Here is a 22694-nt window from a genome sequence, read left to right as displayed (position 1 = left end):
GAAGAAGAGACTGTTGTACCAGAGTTTCCTGCCTGAGCCCACCGACCTGAGAGTGAGATGTGGCCAACCACCCAGGCTGTGATGAGCAGCGTGTTTGACTTCCACATGACTAATATGCCTAAACTCTCCTAGAGAATTTTCTTGCCTATGAAATTAGAAATTGTTATAAATCAGATTCAGAAACAAAGCCAGATCTGTTTGCAGAAAGAGAACAGCCCTCATCAGAAGCATCAGCTCATTGAGAATGGGATCTCGTTTTCTCTATGACACTGCAAGGCAAACCATTCTCATCAAGCACCTCTCCAACTCTGGGAGGGATCTAAAGAACTGTGATTACATTTCATTCTTAAGATTGACATGTAGGAGTAGGGAAAATTGCAGGAGAAATAAGACCATGTGGAAAATCCTATAAAAACTTTTCACCAAAGTTTTTTATATTCCAATTGACCGTAGTATGTCATCTCTTCCAACTACATAAACATCATCATCATCATCATCATCATCATCATCATCATCATATCTTGATACTTTTAGTTTATAGGGATTAATAGTTTTTTCTTATTGGGTTCTACTAATGTGTTGTACATAAAAGAAATTCAGATCCTGCCATCTAGAGTTACATTTTAAAGTAAAAATTGAAGCATAAAATTTTAGTATCTTAAAATTGTGAAACAAGTCATGGATAGAACAGAAGTAGAGCCTATAACTGCTACCCAGTCTTCTGCTTATTTCCTCCACACTCACAGCTTAATTTCCTGTCCAGAAATTTCATGGCATACATGATCTTCTTTGTCCTAGGCCTTTCTCACTGAATTGGAACAGAATTCTCCAAAAATCCAAAAAGTAAAAGAAGCCTTGGCTGGATTACTGATAACATATCCTAATTCACAAGAAGCAGAAAACTGGAAGAAAATGCAAGAGGAACTCAGTAAGTTATCACAGGGCTGTTGCAAATTCACTAAAGTGCTTGTCTTTAAAGCAAATACAGAATTTCAGCACATCCTATAAAGCTGAAATTATTTTCAGTTAATTTTCATAAGCAAGAGGCCAGATAGGGTAGAGATTAAACCTGATTAGGAAAAAATTTAGAGTTTCCACTCAAAGTGTCAGCAGTTTGGCTTTCTTAGGAAGTTAAACTGACAATCTGTTAAAGAGAGCATTGCTGATAAAAATGAAAAATGTGAAATAGTCTAAATATTCAATGAAAGGATTAGATAAATTATGCTGTGTTCATTATATTGAACTATAAATAATATAGATGGATATTTATTGGTATAAAAATGTATTGGCATGAAAGATATTCATAATATAGTAAGTTTAAAAACAGGCTATAAAATAATATATATAGTATAAGATATTTTACGTCCGCTTGTGTATGTGTGTATGTAGTTCTGTGCAATTTTATCCTATGTATAGTTTCATATAATCACCACCACAATCAAGATACAAAACTGTGGGCCGGCCTGGTGGTACAGCGGTTAAGTGTGCACATTCTGCTTCTCGGCCGCCCAGGTTCGCTGGTTCGGATCCCGGGTGCGGACATGGCACCGCTTGGCAAAAGCCATGCTGTGGTAGGCGTCCCACGTATAAAGTAGAGGAAGATGGGCATGGATCTTAGCTCAGGGCCAGTCTTCCTCAGCAAAAAGAGGAGGATTGGCAGTAGTTAGCTCAGGGCTAATCTTCCTCCAAAAAAAAAAAGATACAAAACTCTTTGTGTTACTTTAGTTAAAATTAAATGAAGGTTATTTTTAACTTAAAAAAATATTTCAGTAATGCTCCAGGGATCATCTCCTGTAGCATATTAGGAACATAATTTAGGGACCAGGCCAGTGGCTCATGAGAGTAAAGGAATACGTTTTTCTCATTTCTTCTCTACAGATTCCCGATGGGAAAGGGCCACCGAGGTGACAATGGCTCGGCAAAGGCAGCTAGAGGAATCTGCAAGTCATCTGGCCTGCTTCCAGGCTGCAGAATCGCAGCTCCGGCCCTGGCTGATGGAGAAGGAACTGATGATGGGAGTGCTGGGGCCCCTGTCTATTGACCCCAACATGCTGAATGCACAAAAACAGCAGGTCCAGGTGAGCAGCACAGCTGAATGTTCACAAGCCTGGATTTGAACGCTGCTCTCAACAAGTAGATTTCATACAACCCTGGACAAGTCATTTAATCCCTCAGAGTCTGGTTTCCTCAGTTTTATGAGGTCTCTATCATAGTTCCTGTCAAATAGTAAATGGCCAATAACTGTATTATTAATATCATTAACAGAGGCAGTAAGATGAGTGGATGTGAGAATGGGAACTTCTGACTAAATTGTAGGATCCCATTTTACTTTTAATCCCCAGTTGTAGTGATCTACTTAATGCAATATCTTATATCTGCTGGCTTTACTTAAAGATCTTCTGCTGATCAAACACCCCAAAAATTGATTTACATGCCTAGCATCATAGAAATTTAGATTGGTGAAATTTTGTCACGTCCAATGAAATCCTACTAGAACCTTTTCGTGTTCTACATCTTCTCCCAAACTTGTTTCATTTCTTCTCACCATCCACCAAGTCTTGTAAGTTAAAACCAAAGAGTAGTTTTTGAAGGAACCCTTTCTTTTAGCCCCTGCATCCAATTAATTATCAAGTCCTGTTTAGTCTATTTACAAATATTTTTCTAATCCAGTGGTTTTCAAACATTTTGGTCTCAAACCCTTTTATACTCTTAAAAATGATTGAGGACCCCAAAGAGCTTGTGTTTATCTATTAATATCTATTAAAACATTGAGGAATTTTAAAAATATATAATATGTATTTATTAACTAATTTTAAAATAATAACGATAAAACTATAACATCAACATAAGTAACATTTTTATGAAAAAATAACATTTTCTTCAGCGGCCCAGAGTTTTGCCGGTTCAGATCCTGGGCGCAGACATGGCACCGCTTGTCAGGCCATGTTGAGGTGGCATCCCACATGCCACAACTAGAAGGACCCACAACTAAAATATACAACTATGTACTAGGGGGACTTGGGGAGAAAAAGCAAAAAAAAAATTAATATAAGTGGCATTGTTTTATATCTTTGCAAATCTCTTTAATGTCTGGCTTAATAGAATATTCTCATAGATTTTCATATAGCTTTTGCATTCAGTCTGTTGCTATATCAGATGTCATGTAGCCTCTGGAAAACTCCATTGAACATTCATGAGAGAAGAAGAATTTAAAAAGGCAAATAACATCTTAGTATTATTATGAAAATAGTTGTGACCTCATGGACTCCCTGAAAGGACCTAGGGATTCCCAGGGGCCCCTGGACCATAATTTGAGAACCAGTTTTCTAATCCTTCTCTTCTCTTCTTTCTAAATGCCTTAGGTAGACTTGATCTCAGGCTTATACCCCTGTTGCAACATCCTTCTAATGGACTTCTTTGTCTAGTCTATCCTCCACACAATTATCAAATCTCTGTCCTCCACACAATTATCAAATTATCTTCTTAAATCATATATCTGAATATATGAAAATGCTTCAGTGGTTCTTGGCTGGCTGTTGAACAAAGTCCAAATACCTGCTCAGTGTGGTACATGAGGCTTTTCACAATCTGGTCCCAGTTTGTCTCACCAGCCTCATTTCCAACTCTTCCCCCATATATCCAGATTTCTACCCACACCAGATAATGTGTTCTTTCCCAAACACCCCACACTCATACAGCTCTGTGCCTTTGCTAATCATAGGCCCTCACCCTGAACCAGGCGTACTCTCTGCTCTCTTGGAAAGCTCCTACATATTTTTTATTGTGTCCTCTGTGAAGCCTTTCCTGATTTCTCTCTTCTACTATTGTCATCCCCTGCAGAGTTAATCATCTTCACTCCTTGCTTTCACAGTTCTGTGTTCATATCAATGTTTTATCATTTTTACTTTTGCTACATTCTATTATTGTTCATTTTTTACACATCTGTTTTTCCTTGAGGTCATGTCTTATTTATTTTTGTATAGCATAAGTGCTGAGTACTTTCCATAAATTTTCTTATTTAATCCATACAACAGCCAAGATAAATCCTTTACTATCATCATTTTACAGATGAGGAAGCTGAGATTTGGATAACTTTTAAAAACTTGCCTAAGTTTATACAGCTAGTGAGTGATAGAGTCAGCATTTTAACCCACACAATCTGACTCCAGAGCCTGTAAGCAATCTTCTTTGTTGAGTGAAGCAGTGGATAGAAAAGAGTAAAAAGTCATGGTACTTGCTTTAAAGAAGCTCATTATCTAATTGCGCTGTATTGTAATGTACAGATTGTATGTGCTGGTGGAATTCTGAGAATGAAACTAAAAAAAACAGAGGTATTGAGAGCTGAAATGACAAGCCCAGCCGGTAATATAGCTGGCTCTGGAACCAAGGGTCCCAGACACCCAATTCAGAGGCCTGGGTTTTGCCTGGCAAAGCTGATAAGTGCCAATCCAGAAAACAAACTTTGGTTTCCCAACCAAGGCTAATCTTAGTAACTAATGTTGAAACAGTATAGGACAAAGGAGAAAAGAAAGAAAGTAGACACAATCATTGATTCTTGCAAAACAAATTTTCGTTAAGCAATTGTTAAAAGTGATACTACGTTTTCCTAGTACTCTGGTTCTTGGAGTTTTCTGATTTAGTTTCAAAAGGAATTGGCACTACTTGGCACAACCCAAAATTGGTTTTTGTTTTGACACTGTTTTTAGGTCTGTCTTTTCTCTTTAAACATCTTGGTGTCATTTCTATTACAGTTTATGCTGAAGGAATTTGAAGCACGCAGGCAACAGCATGAGCAGCTGAAAGAGGCAGCTCAGGGCATCTTAACAGGCCCTGGAGATATCTCTCCATCCACCAGCCAAGTACAGAAGGAACTCCAGAGCATCACTCAGAAGTGGATTGAGCTGACTGACAAACTTAATTCCCGTTCCAGCCAAATTGACCAAGCTATTGTCAAAAGCACTCAGTACCAGGAACTGCTCCAGGACTTATCAGAGAAGGTGAAGGCAGTTGGACAGCGACTGAGTGGCCAGTCAGCCATCAGCACCCAACCTGAGGCTGTGAAGCAGCAATTGGAGGAGACCAGTGAGATTCGATCTGATGTGGAACAATTGGACCACGAGATTAACGAGGCGCAGACACTCTGCGATGAACTTTCAGTGCTCATTGGTGAGCAGTACCTCAAGGATGAACTGAAGAAGCGTTTGGAGACAGTTGCCCTGCCTCTCCAAGGTTTAGAAGACCTTGCAGGTGAGTTGGGGTGAGGAACACACTGCTGCCATTATTAGTGGCAAGCCAAAAAAAGAAGTGGGTTAGTGGTAGTCCCAAGAATCTAGGGTGACTCTGAAGTAATCTTGGGACTCGGAATATTATTACTCTATCCCTTTGTCCAGGCTACAGTAAAAACTGCTGTGGTTATTACACATTGATTGGGCAGTAACAATATGTGACTCTTTACATAGCATAATCCTAGAGATAAGAGTACTAATATAAAGTCGGCAAGTAGGTAGAAATTTATGCTCATAGATGTACGTATAGGTGGAGTTACACACATACTTTCACTGATACTCACTTATTTTCTTTATACCAGGCGCATACACACACACATATACCATATATACGAAATTAGAACATGTTCTGGTCTTCTTATGATGGCCTTGTACGAGAAAAATTTTGTTATTAATTCGTTCCTCTTTTTCTAGAAATATCTATGTCTTTTTACCAACTTAAAGGTAAAAGTTTACTTTTGTTACTCAGATCACCTTACAAGGTTGACGTGAGTATTAAATAACATATAGTATATGAAGGAGCCTAGCTATGTGCTTCTTTTATGGTAGGCCCTCGATTAATGTTAGTTTCCTTTGCCTATGATTAGCACATATACCGTCAGCAAACATTTTAAGTGCCATGTTCAGACTTGATTGATTTAAATCTGATTTTCTCATTTCAGCTGATCGCATGAACAGACTCCAGGCAGCTCTTGCCAGCACCCAGCAGTTTCAGCAAATGTTTGATGAGCTGAGAACCTGGTTGGATGACAAACAAAGCCAGCAAGCAAAAAACTGCCCAATTTCTGCAAAATTGGAGCGGCTACAGTCTCAGCTACAGGAGAATGAAGAGTTTCAGAAAAGCCTTAACCAACACAGTGGTTCCTATGAAGTGATTGTGACTGAAGGAGAGTCTCTGCTTCTTTCTGTACCTCCTGGAGAAGAGAAAAAAACTTTACAAAACCAGTTGGTTGAACTCAAAAACCATTGGGAAGAGCTTAGTAAAAAAACTGCAGACAGACAATCTAGGCTCAAGGACTGTATGCAGAAAGCTCAGAAATATCAGTGGCATGTGGAAGACCTTATGCCATGGATAGAAGATTGTAAGGCCAAGATGTCTGACTTGCGAGTCACTCTGGATCCAGTGCAGCTAGAGTCCAGTCTCCTGAGATCAAAGGCTATGCTGAGTGAGGTAGAAAAGCGCCGCTCCCTGCTAGAAATACTGAACAGTGCTGCTGACATTCTGATCAATTCTTCAGAAACGGATGAGGATGATATCCGGGACGAGAAGGCTGGAATCAACCAGAACATGGATTCCATTACAGAAGAGCTACAGGCCAAAACAGGGTCACTTGAAGAAATGACCCAGAGGCTCAAGGAGTTCCAGGAAAGCTTTAAGAATATTGAAAAGAAGGTTGAAGGGGCCAAACACCAACTTGAGATCTTTGATGCTCTAGGCTCTCAAGCCTGTAGCAACAAGAACCTAGAGAAGCTAAGAGCTCAGCAGGAAGTGCTGCAGACCCTGGAGCCTCAGGTAGACTATTTGAGGAACTTCACTCGGGGCCTGGTAGAAGATGCTCCAGATGGATCTGATGCTTCCCAGCTTCTACATCAAGCTGAGGTCACCCAGCAAGAGTTCCTAGAAGTGAAGCAAAGAGTGAACAGTAGTTGCATGACAATGGAAAACAAGCTGGAGGGGATTGGCCAGTTCCACTGCCGAGTCCGAGAAATGTTTTCTCAATTGGCAGACTTGGATGATGAGCTAGATGGCATGAGTGCTATCGGCAGAGACACTGACAGTCTCCAGTCCCAAATTGAGGATGTAAGGCAGTTCCTTAACAAAATTCAAGTCCTCAAGTTAGACATAGAGGCCTCTGAAGCAGAGTGCCGACAAATGCTGGAGGAAGACGGGACTCTGGACTTGTTAGGTCTCAAGAGGGAGCTAGAAGCCCTGAACAAACAGTGTGGCAAACTGACAGAGAGGAGTAAAGCTCGTCAGGAACAGCTAGAGCTGACGCTGGACCGTGTGGAGGACTTCTATAGGAAATTGAAAGTACTCAATGACATGACCACAGCAGCAGAGGAGGGAGAGGCCCTCCAGTGGGTAGTGGGGACTGAAGTGGATATCATCAACCAACAATTAGCAGACTTTAAAGTAAGTCTTGCCCTTGCTTTTAAATCTTTTTCCATCTAATGTGTATGTTTCTTTTCTTGTAACTTGGAAACCAATTGAGTATGCATCTTAACTTCTGTCCCTGGTTTCATTAGTCTCACTTCCACCACCATCAAAACACACTGGAGACTAAACAGTCTCTTGGACTTCTGAGCAACTGGTTTGAACATTTTGCTATTGTAATTTATTTCAGTGTTTATAACCAATTAAGGGTATAGAAAGAAATGTCCAAACCTTGTCTTTTACTCTAAGAATCCCTTCTTGTGATTTCTTGAGTTTCAAATTAACTGATTTTTGTAACAGCAGTGAATGTTTCTTCAGGTCCCTGTTTTTCAAATTGAGGTATGAGAAGCTGTAAGATAAACCTGGGCTCATCTTCCCAAAGTCTTGATTTTTTTTTTTGAGGAAGATTAGCCCTGATCTAACATCTGCTGCCAATCCACCTCTTTTTTTGCTGAGGAAGACTGGCCCTGAGCTAACATCCATGCCCATCTTCCTCTACTTTATATGTGGGATGCCTACCACAGTATGGCTTGCCAAGCGGTGCCATGTCCACATCTGGGGTCTGAACCAGTGAGTCCTGGGCCACCTAAGTGGAACATACGAACTTAACCGCGGCAGCCCCCAAAATCTTGATTTTTTTCACAGATTTCGAGGGAATATTATTGATGTCTTATCGATGTATTATGAAATAAAATGCAAAATTCTCATGAATTATTAAGATAAAACGTGACACTTCAAAGAAATTTGGGGGGCCGGCCCCGTGGCCGAGTGGTTAAGTTCGCACACTCTGCTTCAGCGGCCCAGGGTCTCGCCATTTCAGATCCTGGGTGTGGACATGGCACCGTTCATCAAGTCATGCTGAGGCGGTGTCCCACATGCCACATGTAGAAGGACCCACAACTAAAAATATGCAACTATGTACCGGGGGGCTTTGGGGAGAAAAAGGAAAAATAAAATCTGAAAAAAAAGAAATTTTGCACTTACAGCAAGTAGTGCTTAAGACTAACACCTCAGACTCCTCAAGAGTCCAAGTTTGCTACCTACAGGAGAGTGTGAGAAGTGCTACCTTAGTTGAAAATGTTTTAATCCTTTGCCTGAGTCAGAATTTCCAGTCCTGAGATTTTGTGTGTCTAAATTAAAACAACTGGGGAAGATGAGAGGAGTTGACTCAAAAGTGCAAATTTGCCAGGTCAGGGGCTTGGAACTCTTAGGACTGTCTGTTGGGTCTTGGCTCTCACTGCATGAGCCTTTCACCCTAAGAGTTCCCTTTTTTGTAAATACCTAGAAGTGCCTCACTCCACTGTGAAGGCCTCTCTGCTGCTGTGTCCTTCTTGGTGCATGGAGTAGATTTGGAAAGGATACTTCCAGCACTTTATTTCCATCACTAGTGTTCATTAGTCCCACTTACACAGTTCACAGTCCTGCCATTAGACTTAATTTGTTCTCTCAGGGCCCCTGCCTGTCAGGATTCTTTCTGTTAAAAACATAGATGGAGAGATGGTATTGTCACCAGGTCAGAGCCATCTGGTCCCGAGAAAGGTCACAGATTTGTAGACGAGATCCAGGTGCAGAAAGGTGGCTGTTTCAGAAGGGCCCCTCTAGCTTAGGGAATGTCCAGCATGAAAGTGAAACGTTGGCTGGACGCCCCTAACTGTGTTTGGAGATAGTGCAGTTTGGAACAACACAAGTCATCGTATTTCTTGAGGCACCCAAATAAGGAAAGTGTAGGTAGAGAAAATTCACACCCATGAGCTCACGTGTGTTGCTCTTAGGAACTGCCACACCTCTATTCCAGTGGCGGAGTGGCCTTCCCTGCTTCACTGTGTACACTTTTCTTTCCTCTTCCATTGTAAGTCCTCGAAAGCAGAGCCTCTCTTCTACAGGCACGCTTTGTTTATCCAACTTACTTGGATCCAGGTTACTTAGAATTAACTGTCTAACTAACTAAATGAATTTCTTAGTAAACTGAAGCTTATCCTTTTATGCTCCAAAATAGTTTTATCAAACTAGATTCTGGTTTATATGGGAATTATTTTAAATTTTGTTTGCCTAATTTTCCAAATACTATATTGTGCATGATTTATTTTGTGTGTGTGTGTGAGTGCAGGTTAGCATTACTGAAAAGATTATACTATTTTCTACTATGGTGATATCCTCAAGGAAATTAGAGACATTTGGGGCTGCTTTGTTTAGATGTTCCTAAATGACTGTGCAGTTTGAATTCTGTATTGAAGCTCTTGTTTTGGGCCTCTACGTTGTCGTACTGATTGGATTGGAGGTTTGTATATATAGGGTGGAGGTCTAGTTTCTTTTTTTTCCCTGTTACCCTGATATCAGGTATTATTTCTTACTGCTATTACTTGTCACTGCTGTGACTAGGTCTGCCTTTAGCAGTCTATCTTTTCCTTCTAATCTTCAGTGAGCTAGAAAATGAAGTAAACAGACCTGTTAAAATTGCATTACATATGAACTAGAATATAAAAAAGAGTTCACAAGCAGGCATATATAGTGTTTGGATTTGAGGACAAGTAATCATTTACTTTTCACTTGATCCTTGGTTTCTAGAGATATTCTGAATTTTGATGTTTCTGGAAGATTTTAAGAAATGATTGGACATTACCATGTTTTATTTGTATCCTAGTAGCATTCAGAGTTCAGTAGCTGCTTGGTTGCTTGTGGTAGTAGACTTGTTTCACTGATTTCTAAGAATAAGCCTCCTACCAGCAATGGGAGGTAAAGGCTGGGACGAGACACTGATCAGCTGGTCACCTGCAGAGTGTGTTTATCTGCAGGGGCCTGGTGTTGACAAGGCAAGATTAGAAGAGTGAGAGAGGGAGGGTGGTGAAGTTGTGTGCCCTGTGTGTATTCTCTTCAAGTTGGGGGTGCAGATCAGAAGTCTGGTTCTGTAGGTCCATCTTATAAAGTCAAAGGCTTTGGGAAGAATTTTTGCCTCCCCTCAGCAAAGGTCTTTGGTCAGAAGGGGAAGAGCATACTCCTAGCTTAGCTCATGCTGAGCTCATGGGAAGTGAAAACAATAAGAGGGGAAAAGCTCTGTGGACAGTTCCACAGTCCCCTTGAGGCTGAGTAAGAGAAAGGTCTTTTGGGACCCATTCTGAGGACTGAGTCATTTTCATGTTTTGAGTGTTGAGTTCCTGGGTTAATGTGTTCTATAATCCAGCAGTAGATTAATCTTCCCTCTCACCAGCAGCAGACCAGATTTGTAAAATGTGAGTCTGCTTTCAGATTCAAATTGTTTTTAATAAGGAAAAAACAGAGTTGAAAATAAATATTAAGAAACAGCATTAGGGTTAACTTTTCAGCTCTTTTCTTTTCATAATGAGATCACGCTCTCAGCACAGAATCCGGTGAAGAGAAGAGGATATGAATCTGTGAGACAGGAATGTGGTTCTGCTTTGACCTAGCTAAAACTCTGCTGGGTATGGTCAGAATAAACAGATGAGTCAAATCTGTGGAGAAGCCCAGGCGGACTTGGGACAGTGCAGTAGTGCTGATAAATGCGTGGAAAAGCATTTAGCCTGTGGGAAGAATTGTTTCCTCCTTAAATAAATGTGAAAAACTGAAAGTCATCATTCCTAGAAGAGGCTTTTCCCTCGATTACTTCTGAATAATTGATAGAATCTGGTCAGCCAGTGAGGATCTATCAGATGGGAATGGAAGAGAGTCCTTTCTCACTCTAACAGGCAAAGACCTCAAACCTTCCTGAGTTAGGTGCTTTACTGGGTTCAGCTCTCTGTTGGAAGCAGAAAAGAAGAAGCCATTCCTGAAATCACAAATGAGAATATTGAGCATGTTTTCAGAAAATTGGAAGGAAAAGACTTTGGCTAATCTGTTCAGGAAATTCCGTTTTCCTGAACAAGAGAGTCTCTGATTATTGAGGAAAAGGAATTGAATGTACATAACAGGAGACAAACAAGAAAGGAGGGACCTTTATTTCACTGAAACTTAAGCCAAAGAATTGCCCCAGGGTGACTTTCCTGGGAAGGGTAGAAAATGACTGGAAATTTAGAGAAGAAATCTATTAAGTCTCATAATAACAAGAGGCTTTCCTCATTTTGAAATTCCCTATGTGGGTTTTGTAGTCAAGGATTGAGGTCTTTCTGAGTCTTAAACCGGCCTCTCCTTTGCACCCCCCTCATGAACCACGCTGGCCTCTCAGTCAGGAAGCTTGTGGTGGTTTTGGCATCATACTGGTGGGCAGTAACAAGAAACCTGGATGCACCTCTTGCATTCCGTATTTCGTATATATTTATATTTACTAGGTGTTCAGGCTAGGCTTCAGACTTGGCACTCTACTCAGTGATGAGGTAGAAAGAACAAGTGGGGAAAATGGAAACCTTTTTATAGTAAGTAGGTTTCACAAAGGTTCACCTCATCTAATGGTACACTTGAAGTATGCAAGCCAGTGGGTCTTTTCCTTCTTTGTGTTTGAGGCTGGGCTGGTGGGATATAGGTGAGTCAGCAGGCTTCCTTAGCACTGTTCTCAGTCCTCATGCAGGTTGAGTAGAGCCCAGGGTCAGGGGCTGCATACACTTGCAGCTTCTGTCTAGACGCCTCAGTATCCTACTATGAATATGAAGCCAGAACAAGAAAGCCCTGTAAACCTCTTCTTTTGATTTTCTCCCTCATGGTAAGCAAGCTTAGGCTTCCCTATGGCACTTGTGAAAACTCTTGGAAGACAGGGCCTGACATGAAGCTGAGAGACCGCAAATTTGCACATAGATACTTACTCCTTCCTTTCAAATAATTACAAAGACAGTGTCAGCCCATCTACAGTTTTGCCAGTTAGAGTCACTAGAGAATAAAACAAATGAGGTCAGCATTATCTATCTGCCCTTGGAGAGAAAGGAAATCACACTTGATATGACCTGTCTGTCACCTGGAGGATTAGGTATCTCCAGCTTTACAGCAGCCAAGATAAGTTGAGTAGGCACCCCCACCCCCAGCCCCACTTTGTGCTGGCCCTTGCTCTGTCTTGGTTTTTCTTTTTTGGTGAGGAAGTTTGGCCATGGGCTAACATCTGTTGCCAATCTTCCTCTTTTTGCTTGAGGAAGACTGTCATTGAGCTAACATCTGTGCCAGTCTTCCTTTACTTTGTATGTGGGTCACCACCACAGCATGGCCCAATGAGCAGTGCATAGGTCCATGCCTGGGATCCACACCTGCAAACCCTGGGCCACCAAAGTGGAGCGTGCAAACCCAACCACTATGCCACCAGGCTGACCCCTTGGTTTTTTTTCTTTCTTCCCTAAACAAGATTACTCCAGTAGGAAATACTAGGGTCCAGTGAAGTAGAGAGAATGCCTTAGAACATTCTCAACCTCGGCACTCTTGACCTTTGGGGCTGCATAATTCTTTGTTGTGGACAGTGTCCTGTGCATTGTAAGATGTTTAGTAGCATCCCTGATCTCTACCCACTAGATGCCAGTAGCAGCCCTTCCCCAGTGTGGCAACCAAAAATGTCTGTAGATGTTGCCAAATGTCCCCTGGAACCACTGCCCTAGAAAAAAATTGCCACCTGTATGTGGGAAACTTAGGATTCAGTTGGAAAAGGTGCTTGTCGATTAAGTTAAATGTTTATGTAGCAAGCAGCCTTCTGACCATGTGATTGTGACTGTGTGGTAGCAACAACTGCCTCTAAGTCAGCCTTCCTTTAGGCCAGGCCCTGGAGTCTTTGTTTCTCCTAGTGCTAATCTGTGCCTGGTTTAAAATCTCCTGGTCACTTTCCCTGGCATCTGCAGCTTGTTTTGTGTAGAGCTGTTGACGCAGGTGTTTGGTTGATGATGTATTTCTAAAGAGAAGAGGAACTGCCTTTATGGAAATACCTCAGGGAGCTTCCTTGTTCTGTGCCTTTAAGGGGAGACTATGGTCTGTCAGTTGTTCTCCTAGCGCAGAGCCCAGGAGCTCACAGTTCCGCTGCTGGTATTTATAACCCTTATGTGACCCCCCTCCCACCCCACCCTGCAAAGAATTCCAGTGCTCTGTAATAATCCTCTCCACCCTCACTGTAGCAACAGGGTGGGGAGAAAGTGAAGGAGCCTTGAAGGCCTTTAAATTTGCTTCACGTTGAACTTTTTCCAGCTGCATTTTAAAGTATTGCCATTAGTATTTAAATATCAGCATCACAAGCAAAATCCCAAGATTGCAGCTGTTACATCATCCTAAAGGAGCCTCATGCCTCAGCAAAGGTAGTAAAATCAAATGGAAGGTCGTCCAGAAAGCGTTGATGGATTTCACAAAAATCTGTCTGGAAATTGTGATAGCAAGGAAAGATTTTCAAGCAACAAATGGATATATCCTCAATCAGAATAAAGGACTGAGCAGTTTGAGTTTACTGAAATTCTTCGCATACAGTGTCAGCATTTGCAACTAAGATTCATCATATATGATTTTGTACAAGAAGGAAGAAAAATATGTTTCTAGAAAAACTAGAATTTACCCTATGCAGAACATGTGTTTATTGTGTTGAAGTATTTGATTAGTGAACATGGTTGAGATAAGCACAGACTTGCAGAACAGGCCTCTTTCTCTCGCTGTGTCTAGAAATGCACGGTAAGTGGTCTCAGCCTTAGCCTAGTCCTGAGCTTCAGGAAAATCCCAGGTACTTTCAAGCCAGCTGTCTGACACAGGAGCTGTCAGCTGTGAGCCTCTGGGAGGTGTGAGGAAATGCTTTGAAGGGCATTGCATTGTTAGAGTTGGTTGGTTCACCAGGAACAAAATCAGTCCCACAGGGAGTCGTGTCAGGTCACTGCACCAAAGCATCACGGCACCAAAGGGCTTTCTCCTGCCAGATGAATTCTTCCCCAGTCTCAGCTGTCCTGGTTGGAAAAACCTAGCTATGGGGAGAATGTGCTCCCTCCCCACCTTCCTTAATACTTTGCCACTGCCACCACCGAGCACTTTTCAAATACCAGTCTCTATTATTGACTGGAAGATTAATGGGATACACTTATTCCCTAGGCCTTTACAAGCTGTTTTCCTACCACCAATATTGTGATTTGAATGTGGACCTTTCACATCTTTGTCCACAGGGCAATGACAATAAGGGCTACATGGTGGTGGTGCATGGATCCCTGTGTCGGGGTGAAGGGGAAGGGGCTTCATAGTCCTTTCAGTCCATTCGTAATGGGCACTTGCTCTGTGCCAGTCCTTGTGGTGGGTGCTGGGGTCTCAGATAGTCTCTAGTTAACAGTATAGTATGGCAAAAAGACACAGAGAATTGCAGTGGTTGTGTTGTAGTATGAGTGCAGTGAGAGACCTAAATCTAAATGACTATAATCCTAAACCCCCCCCCCCCATAAGTCAGACATTTAAAATTCCATTTGCAGATAAGAAAACTGAGACTTGAAGATGTTAAAGTAACTTGTTCAAGCCAAATAGCATGTAAATGTTAGAGCTGGGACTGGAAAGGTCTATTTGGCACCAAAGCTCATGTTTGACCAGTGGTTCTCAAAAGGTAAGCAGTTTTGCCCCTTGGGGACATTTGACAATGTCCAGAGACATTTTTTATTTTCACAACCGGGGGGAGCTGCTACTGGCATCTCGTGGGTGCTGCTAAACATCCTATAGTACACAGGATGGCCCCTTACACCAAAGGATTATTCAGCTCGTTTCTAGCAGGATGAGGAGTTTAATATTTTGCTCTCTTTAGATTCCATGACAAGTAAGAGTTAACTCATGAAATAGTTCCACCACCTGGGGAAGCTTCCTGGTGGAAGCTTTTTTCAAAATTTAGTTAGGAAATAGAGTTGGTTCCAAGAGTGACTTATACAGATGCGTTAGATAAAGTCAGGATCTTGGTCAACTAATTTGAGTCAGTGGCTAAAGAATTCTCTCCATGCTTGACCAGTCCCCACCCTACCCTGCCACAAGGCTCCTGCTGTGGAAGTCAGTCAGCTGTGTATCTCAAGCTGCTTCCTGTAGGGTGTGTTCTGGAACGGCATCATCCCCTGCACCAGCTGGGAGTACTGATCTTGGTGTGATTTTATCAGACTCTGTCTCTGTTGAGCCTTGCTGTTTGGAACAAAGGATCCTCTGTTAGGAATGCAGAGAGCTAGTGTGATTGGACAGCCAGCGTGTACGCACATGGTTCCCACAGAAAAAACAGACATAAATTATGCTGTAGCCTTCTAAAACTTGGGCCTCCAACATGGTTTTCCCTTAGCTTCTGTCTGTATTCACCCTTCTTTCTGTGAGTGTTTGTCCTTGCCCCAGATCAATGCAGGAGCCATCTGATCTGATGGATTAAATGGTGGCATCCTTCAGAACTGGTCTAAAACTGTGCCTCCATCTTTTCCTTCCCCAGTCTTGGAAACTACATTTTTGATTCCCATTATCTTTCCAGTCTTATTTCCAATATAGACTATCCGTTCCATCCACTTATCCCAAACACTCCTTATTCATTTTACCTGTTTGATTTCTACCCATACCTGAAGGCTTAGTTCAAGTCCCATTTCTCCACAAAACCTTCTTGATCCCCCCAGCTCACTACTTCTATTTTCTTAAATCACTTAATATGTGTAACTCATTTGGCCTTCATCATTTACTGCTTAATGTTGGTGCTTTCTGATTATATATATTTGTCCTATTTCTCACCTCAATAAATCCATTTTTGTGTCTCTCAAGGTAGTTAGCATGTTGGCATATACGTAGTTGGAGATTTGTGACTATTTGACTGATTGGATGAATGCTCTTTATTTCTCATAAGCCATGTAAGCCTTAGGATTCAAAATGCTGTCTACTCTGCAACACTTGAGAGAGATATCCTTGGTGTCCTGAGAAATTCTAATCCTAGTCTGGATTCCTCACTTCTCCATCTTGCCTCTGGGCTCTCTTCCTTCTCTAACAGTTAGCTTATGTTAAAGGAACGTAATTTCTTGTCAGTGTTAGCCTGAACAAAGCAAAACTAAGAAAGAAATTTGCTACTTTAGATGCACTTGAAGAAAGCCAGATTCTGAAATATCGTCTTGTAGTTACCTGTCACTTTAGAGTCACTGTCATTTACTCAACTAGTTGACAGTTAAACAAAATCCTCATACTTCATTCAGTTTGGTGTGGTGAAAAGAATTGAATAGGAGTTTGAGTCAGAAACATGCAGCTTTGAATTCTGACTCTGTCATTTACTAGCTGAGTGACCTTGGGGGAAATCATTTAACCTCTCTGTATAGTTATTTCACCTATAAAATGTGAACGATGGTAAATCACACCTTTAGGGGTTTTATGAGAATTAAATGAAGTGATGTAGATGAAAGCACTAGGCATATATTAAGTGCTCAATAAATTATAATATCCTTTTATTTAAAAAAGTTTATCCAGACATACAAATTAGAATATTATGAAATCTTTTTAATGAGAAAAGTTATGCCCTTTATGCTTGAGGATGATCATTCTCCGGAAGACTTGATCTAAGCCCAAGCACCAGATTAGATTTTTCCTCTTGGAAAAATGGAAATTATGAAGATAAGGTAAAATTAGTTTGATGACAGCAGTGAAACAAATGGATGGACAAACAGCCTTCCTCAGCAGTTTTGGTGGGGAACAAGTCCGGAGCTTGTTTCTAACCCTAGAGCAGCAATACATAGGTGGGTTTAGGTCATGACTCCTTAATACAGCTTTAAGTATTATATATATACACATACATACATATACATGTGTATTTATTAATTTATTAATTTATATCAGATCCCACAACCAGCAAGTTTCTCTGAGACCATTTTGACCTTGGTTTATGTGCTCTACAAATCAGTGTTATTTTCCTATCATTAACCAGAATTAACCAGAAGCCATTATCAGCTCAGTGACTTCTCCAGTTACTCAGAGTTACCCATCAGATCAGCTTTAATGATCTCAGGGTCCTTGGCCTAATTAGCTTTTAACATACACCATCTTATCTTCCTTTGTTGCCATACATTGGCGACTACCAAGGCAGCATCTTTGGGAGTGATACCTCTTAATATTAATCAATCTTTAATTAAAACATTGAAATGTGAGGGAAAAAAGTATCGGCTTAATTTCAGAGGAAAGCAGCTTAAAAACACAGATATAATTAATCTCTCCGCCAAGCATATATACCAGATCAAGATGTTTTACAGGAAAGCTTTAATTCTTCACAGTTTCAGCAAATACGTGTCTCTAATATTTGGTTACATGCATATATGAGTCAAGGGAAGAAGATGATAAGAATTCATGTTGAATTTATTGCATCCATTCAACTGAACCATTTTAATATCTCTGTCATCTTTCAATTCACTCCCAAAGTAAGAGCTCTAATTTTGGTCTAATTCTTTAAATTCAAACCTAGGTTGTTGTTTGTAATCAATGATAAGAACTGCTTTAGTCACAAAATGAAAGAGACAGTTTGCAGAAATCTCTTCCCTCTATAATATTTATTCTACCTCCTTTTCTAATATTGGAGAGAGGACTCCTACAGCAAAATTCCTTGGAGATTCAACCCAGGGACCTGTTTCATAGAAATAGCCGAGCAACTTTGTGAAGTTGTTAATTTGTGAAAGTTGTGAAGTCATGCAACCCTGGAACTGGAAAGACTACTCTGAGTCCCAAATGAAAGCCCACATGGTCACTACTCAGGAAAGTCTCCCCTGAACCTCTGGGCACATCACGCGCCTTGACCCAGGCTCTCATAGCACTGTTTGCTCTTCTTTCAGAGAACTTACCACAATTAAATTAAAATGAATGTCTCCCCTACTAGAATGCTGGCTCCTGACCATGTCTTCCTCATCACTCTCTCCCTTAGTGCCTGGCATAGTTTAGGGCGCATAGTAGACCCCATAACTATTTGTTGAACAAATGAAAAGAATCAAGGATACACCTTGTGAAATTGCTTGGCTTAAGAAGACAGGTAGAGGAGCCCAAAGAGACAAAGAAGGACTGGTTAGAAAGGTAGCATCAGGATAGCACAGTGTCATGGAAGCCGAAAGCACAGAGCCTCAAGAAGAAGGGGGGACCAATACTTACTTTCTCACCACTGCTTATCCTTAACTCCCTATAATCTGATCCAACCCCCACACTGCGCTGCAACTGTTCTCTTAGACGTATTCGCTGTCTTCCTAGCTGCCGAGTCTAGTGGCCTTGTCTAACTCATTGTCCTCCTCATTCATTATGCAGCATTTAACATCCTATCTCCTTTCTTAAAGCCCTCCTGTCCATTTACTTTCCTGACATTGTACTCTCTCCATTCTCTTCTCTGACTGCTTTTCTTTCTTTTTTGGTTTGTCTTCCTACCTCCCAAACATGTGGTTCCTGAAATTCTCTCATCTGCCCTCTTCTCTCTCCACAGTTAACCCTAGGATGTCCAGCCCTTCTCTATTCGATGGAAGAAGGCCTCCAAATCTGTATCTCTACCCCGAACTTCAATCTTGTATGTGCGAGGCCTTTCTGGACACCTCCACATGGGTAGCCTTTGAGTACTTCACACTCAGTATGCTCTAAATTGAATGTATTATCTTCTTCACCTATTGTCTTCCTCCCCTCTTCTGTCTTATAGTACTGCTGTGCCCTCAGTAATCCAAGAGTAATACCACAGCGTAATTTTACATTTATTTTCCCCCCCTCACCTCTACCTTCTATCTGGTCACTTGTGAAATCCAGATATTCTGCCTCCACAATTCCTTTCAGAGCCCCTTCCTCATTTCACAGTCCCTTCCTCATTTTCACGAGTCCAAGTTGTTACCTCTGGCCTAAACTGTATAATCCTTGTAACTGCATCTACAATTTACATTCTATACAGATTGACACCAATGCAATATCTGCAGACCTAAGCTCAGATCTTGAGAGCCTGGGTATTTAATAGCTGTGTTACTTTGGACAAGTGAGTTTACCACCCCAAACTTCATTTATAAATTAAGGATTTGCATTTTTTAAATGAGGTAATATATTAAACGGTAGCTGAACGAGCACACAGTTCCAAATTCTTAGGAAACTTTCCACACACTACTCAATAACTGTCATGACTCCTGGGTAAGTTTAAATAAGTAAATCTTGATGTAGTAATGGTTTTCTGAATAAAGCATAAATTCTTGCTTGGCATTCAAGGGCCTTGGTGAACTGGCCTTGAGCTACTTACCATTCTGACCTCTCATTTTTCCCTTTTATACACCCTGTACTTAAGCCACGCTGATTTTGAATTTGCTTCTTTTAGGGTCCCTGCCTCTTTAGGTTTCCTGCGTCTAGCCTTTCACTTAGAAATCCTTGTCTTGGGGCTGGCCCAGTGGTTAAGTTCGCACGTTCCGCTTCTCGGCAGCCTGGGGTTCGCTGGTTCGGATCCCAGGTGCGGATGTGGCACCATTTGGCACACCATGCTCTGGTAGGCGTCCCACATATAAAGTAGAGGAAGATGGGCATGGATGTTAGCTCAGGGCCAGTCTTCCTCAGCAAAAAGAGGAGGATTGGCAGCAGTTAGTTCAGGGGTAATCTTCCTCAAAAACAACAACAGCAAAAAAGAAATCCTTGTCTTCACCATTTCTGCATATCCAAATCCTAATGAGTAAATGTGAATCCCTCCATAAAGTTTTCCCTGGTTCCCCCGTCTTCCTTCCCCCAACTCTTTTGTCAGGTCTTTTCTAACTTGCAAAGCCCATGCTTTTGTCATCACTAGTGTCTTGGTGAGTGGCTAAAAGAGGGATTAATACACTGTTTTTTGGAAAGTCTACAAGCAGGAAAGGGCTTACAGGGGTCATGAGAGTTCCTGCAGAGTGTGTGGAAAGTTTTCTCATGTGTTCTGGAATACATGAGAGCTCAAATAGCATCAAAATCCTTAGTTTCCCATTTAAAACAAGCTTCACATCATGCTGTGTTGCTCAGTGAGCCACTCTGTAGCCATCTTTATAAAATAAAAGCACTGAAGAATGGTAGTGACTGATGCCCAACAGGTACAGACTAATACTGTGGAGTTTCCACTTGCCACTAAATACATGCTTGTAAAGCCTAGAGAGCCTAAGATGAAAGGCATTTTGTAGCTTTAAAATGTGCAAGATCCAACCAGTCTTCTGTATCCTCCTCTAGTCAGGACTAATCCTCCAAGAGAGGGAGGTGGATGAAAAGGCATTATGCAATCTGAGGAAGTGTGGATCTGGGGTCTCCAGATTGCCTTAGGGGGCTGGTAGTTTAAGTCTGGAGCAGGCAAAGGCAAAGTGCCAGTTCTAAAACTTGGAAAGGGTGCTGTGTTAGGGTGCGAGGAGATTCCACTCGGCTGTCTTTAATTAGGAAGCCAGCAGGAAGGGCCAGGATTGTTCTTCTAAGTTCACTGAAGGAAAATCTGACACCAATTCTGTTCTTAGGAATTTCGAAATGAGGAGAGAATTCTTTGAACTCTGTAATCAACAAACTGGAAACTAATTTGAAATCTGGCTTCAGCACGTATATTTGTGGTTACAGGAATGGGAGAAGCACCCAAAGAGGTTCTCTGGAGCTCCCTGTACTCTTTTTAAAAGTTTACACACAGCATGTGAAATGAACAGATGCTTTTTTTGTTGGAGCTATCAGGGTAACAAGAGGCTGAAAGCTGTATCAGGTATTTATTTCAGTCACTGAGATGGCTACTGGCAGAGTTCCACATACCAAAACTAAGGAGAAGCTCAGGAACAGATAAAAAAATAAGACATGGAGGAAAGAGACCTTGTGTTTCCTCTCTTGATTTCTTTCTGAACACACACTGATGATGAAAATGGAGCAAAACACTCTTGGGCTGCTGCTTTTGGGTGGGTGGGGGATTGGACAACTTTATGTAATCCTTTCTGTAAGGCTATGTTTGAACTTTTGAGAAGTTTCTTTGTAATATTATCCTAACACTTGAGTCAGAAAGTGCGACTTAAGCTAATAAGTAATTTGAATCTGAACTTCATAGTTGCCAAAAAGTTCCACTTATTTATTTACATTATAATACAGAGCATTGGCGAGAGTGGTAAGAATAAGGTAGATACGTGTGGGGAGGGATTAAGAAAAGACTGAATTGATTGGCACCTGACTTGGTGAGGAAACAGGAAAGGAATTTCTGGCCATGAAGTTTGTGATTCCACATCAAGATCATTCTTCATAATAGAATAACCACCCACCCTTAGTCCAGAGCCAGAATTCCTCAGATTCTTCCAACCAGAGGAACCCTGGCACACTAAACAGTCTGTTATGATATCTGAACACTTAAGTGAGTATATTTGGCAGGGAGATTTGCTAGTGAAATTGATCTTGCCTTCCCTGGGATTTTCCAGTTGTACTGAATAATTAAAGGAAATTAAAACCTGGATTCTCTGAAATGTTAAGTATCAGATCTGTAAGCTGATCAAGCTTTAGGATCACAGTGTGTCAGAGTTAGAAGGGACCCTAAAATTCATCTTGAACAAACTGATAGACGATTTATAAATCTGTTTCCCCTAAATCCTGCCAACTGATTGTTTGAATTTCTGCTCAAACACCTACAGGGTCAGGAAAGTCATCACTTCAGGGAATACCATGTTCTTTGAATAGCTGTGAGCAAACTCTTCGTTGGTTTAAAAATCTGCCCTTGGATCTTAGCGTGCCCTCTTAAGGAGACATCCAGAACAAGCTTCCTTCCTCCCACATCCCAGCCCTTCAAATACTTCACATTGCCTGGAACCTTCTCTAGGTCACACATTCTTGGTTTTTCCTGTTCCCCTCAGAGGAGAGGGTTTTAGTGTCTTGAAGTATAGGACCAGGAAGACTCAGGGTTCTGGGGCAGCTCCTTTAAAAGTTTTAGAACTAAAGAATATTAAAGTTAGAAAGCCTGTCAAAACATAATCTAGCCTGCAGTCCCCTCCCCCTTTCAGTTTACACATGAGGAAAGAGTCTTTCAGATTTGAGTGGGCAGAATTGATCAGCAGCCTCTTTTGAAGTGAGAAATGAAGTATAAAACATTTTCCCAGTGAAAGGTCTTTTGGTTAACTTAATTCTGATCACAGACTTCAGCCCACACCTCGTTTTTGCCAAAGACATCTCTGGTTCCCCAAGTAAGCCTAAGGCTCAGCTCAGGATTTCACTGCCAGATCTTGGTACACAACTATTGGCTGCAGCTACTGTTTGTGTCAAGGATAGAAGTAACTTTTCTATAAGTGTTACCATCTATATTGACCACATGGTCCAACAGAGATTCAGAAATTTTAAGACTTTTTTTCCTTTATAAAATCAGAAAATGACCATCACAAAGGGAACCGAGTATTGCAGCCCTTCAGAAGTGCAGCTGCCTCTCGTGGACAGTTTCCTGGGTT

General features: G+C 41.3%; 1 protein-coding gene across 47 annotated transcripts in view; it reads left to right on the top strand.

Moving 5' to 3' along the window:
- MACF1 (microtubule actin crosslinking factor 1) overlaps positions 1 to 22694 on the top strand; it is a 323887-nt gene that overhangs the window by 233386 nt on the left and 67807 nt on the right. For all 47 annotated transcript variants that reach the window (XR_011436445.1, XR_011436446.1, XR_011436443.1 and 44 more), the window contains 4 exons: positions 799 to 928; positions 1879 to 2078; positions 4752 to 5247; positions 5948 to 7419. Coding sequence is in view for 43 of the 47 variants with exons in the window: in XM_070260384.1 (XP_070116485.1) it covers positions 799 to 928; positions 1879 to 2078; positions 4752 to 5247; positions 5948 to 7419 (2298 nt within the window). In the remaining 4 variants the exon portion in view is untranslated. The remainder of the gene's footprint in view (positions 1 to 798; positions 929 to 1878; positions 2079 to 4751; positions 5248 to 5947; positions 7420 to 22694) is intronic.

The sequence above is a fragment of the Equus caballus genome, chromosome 2 (genome assembly GCF_041296265.1).
Source record: "Equus caballus isolate H_3958 breed thoroughbred chromosome 2, TB-T2T, whole genome shotgun sequence".
NCBI classification, from domain to species: Eukaryota; Metazoa; Chordata; class Mammalia; order Perissodactyla; family Equidae; genus Equus; species Equus caballus.
This window is presented reverse-complemented; position numbering and strand designations above follow the sequence as displayed.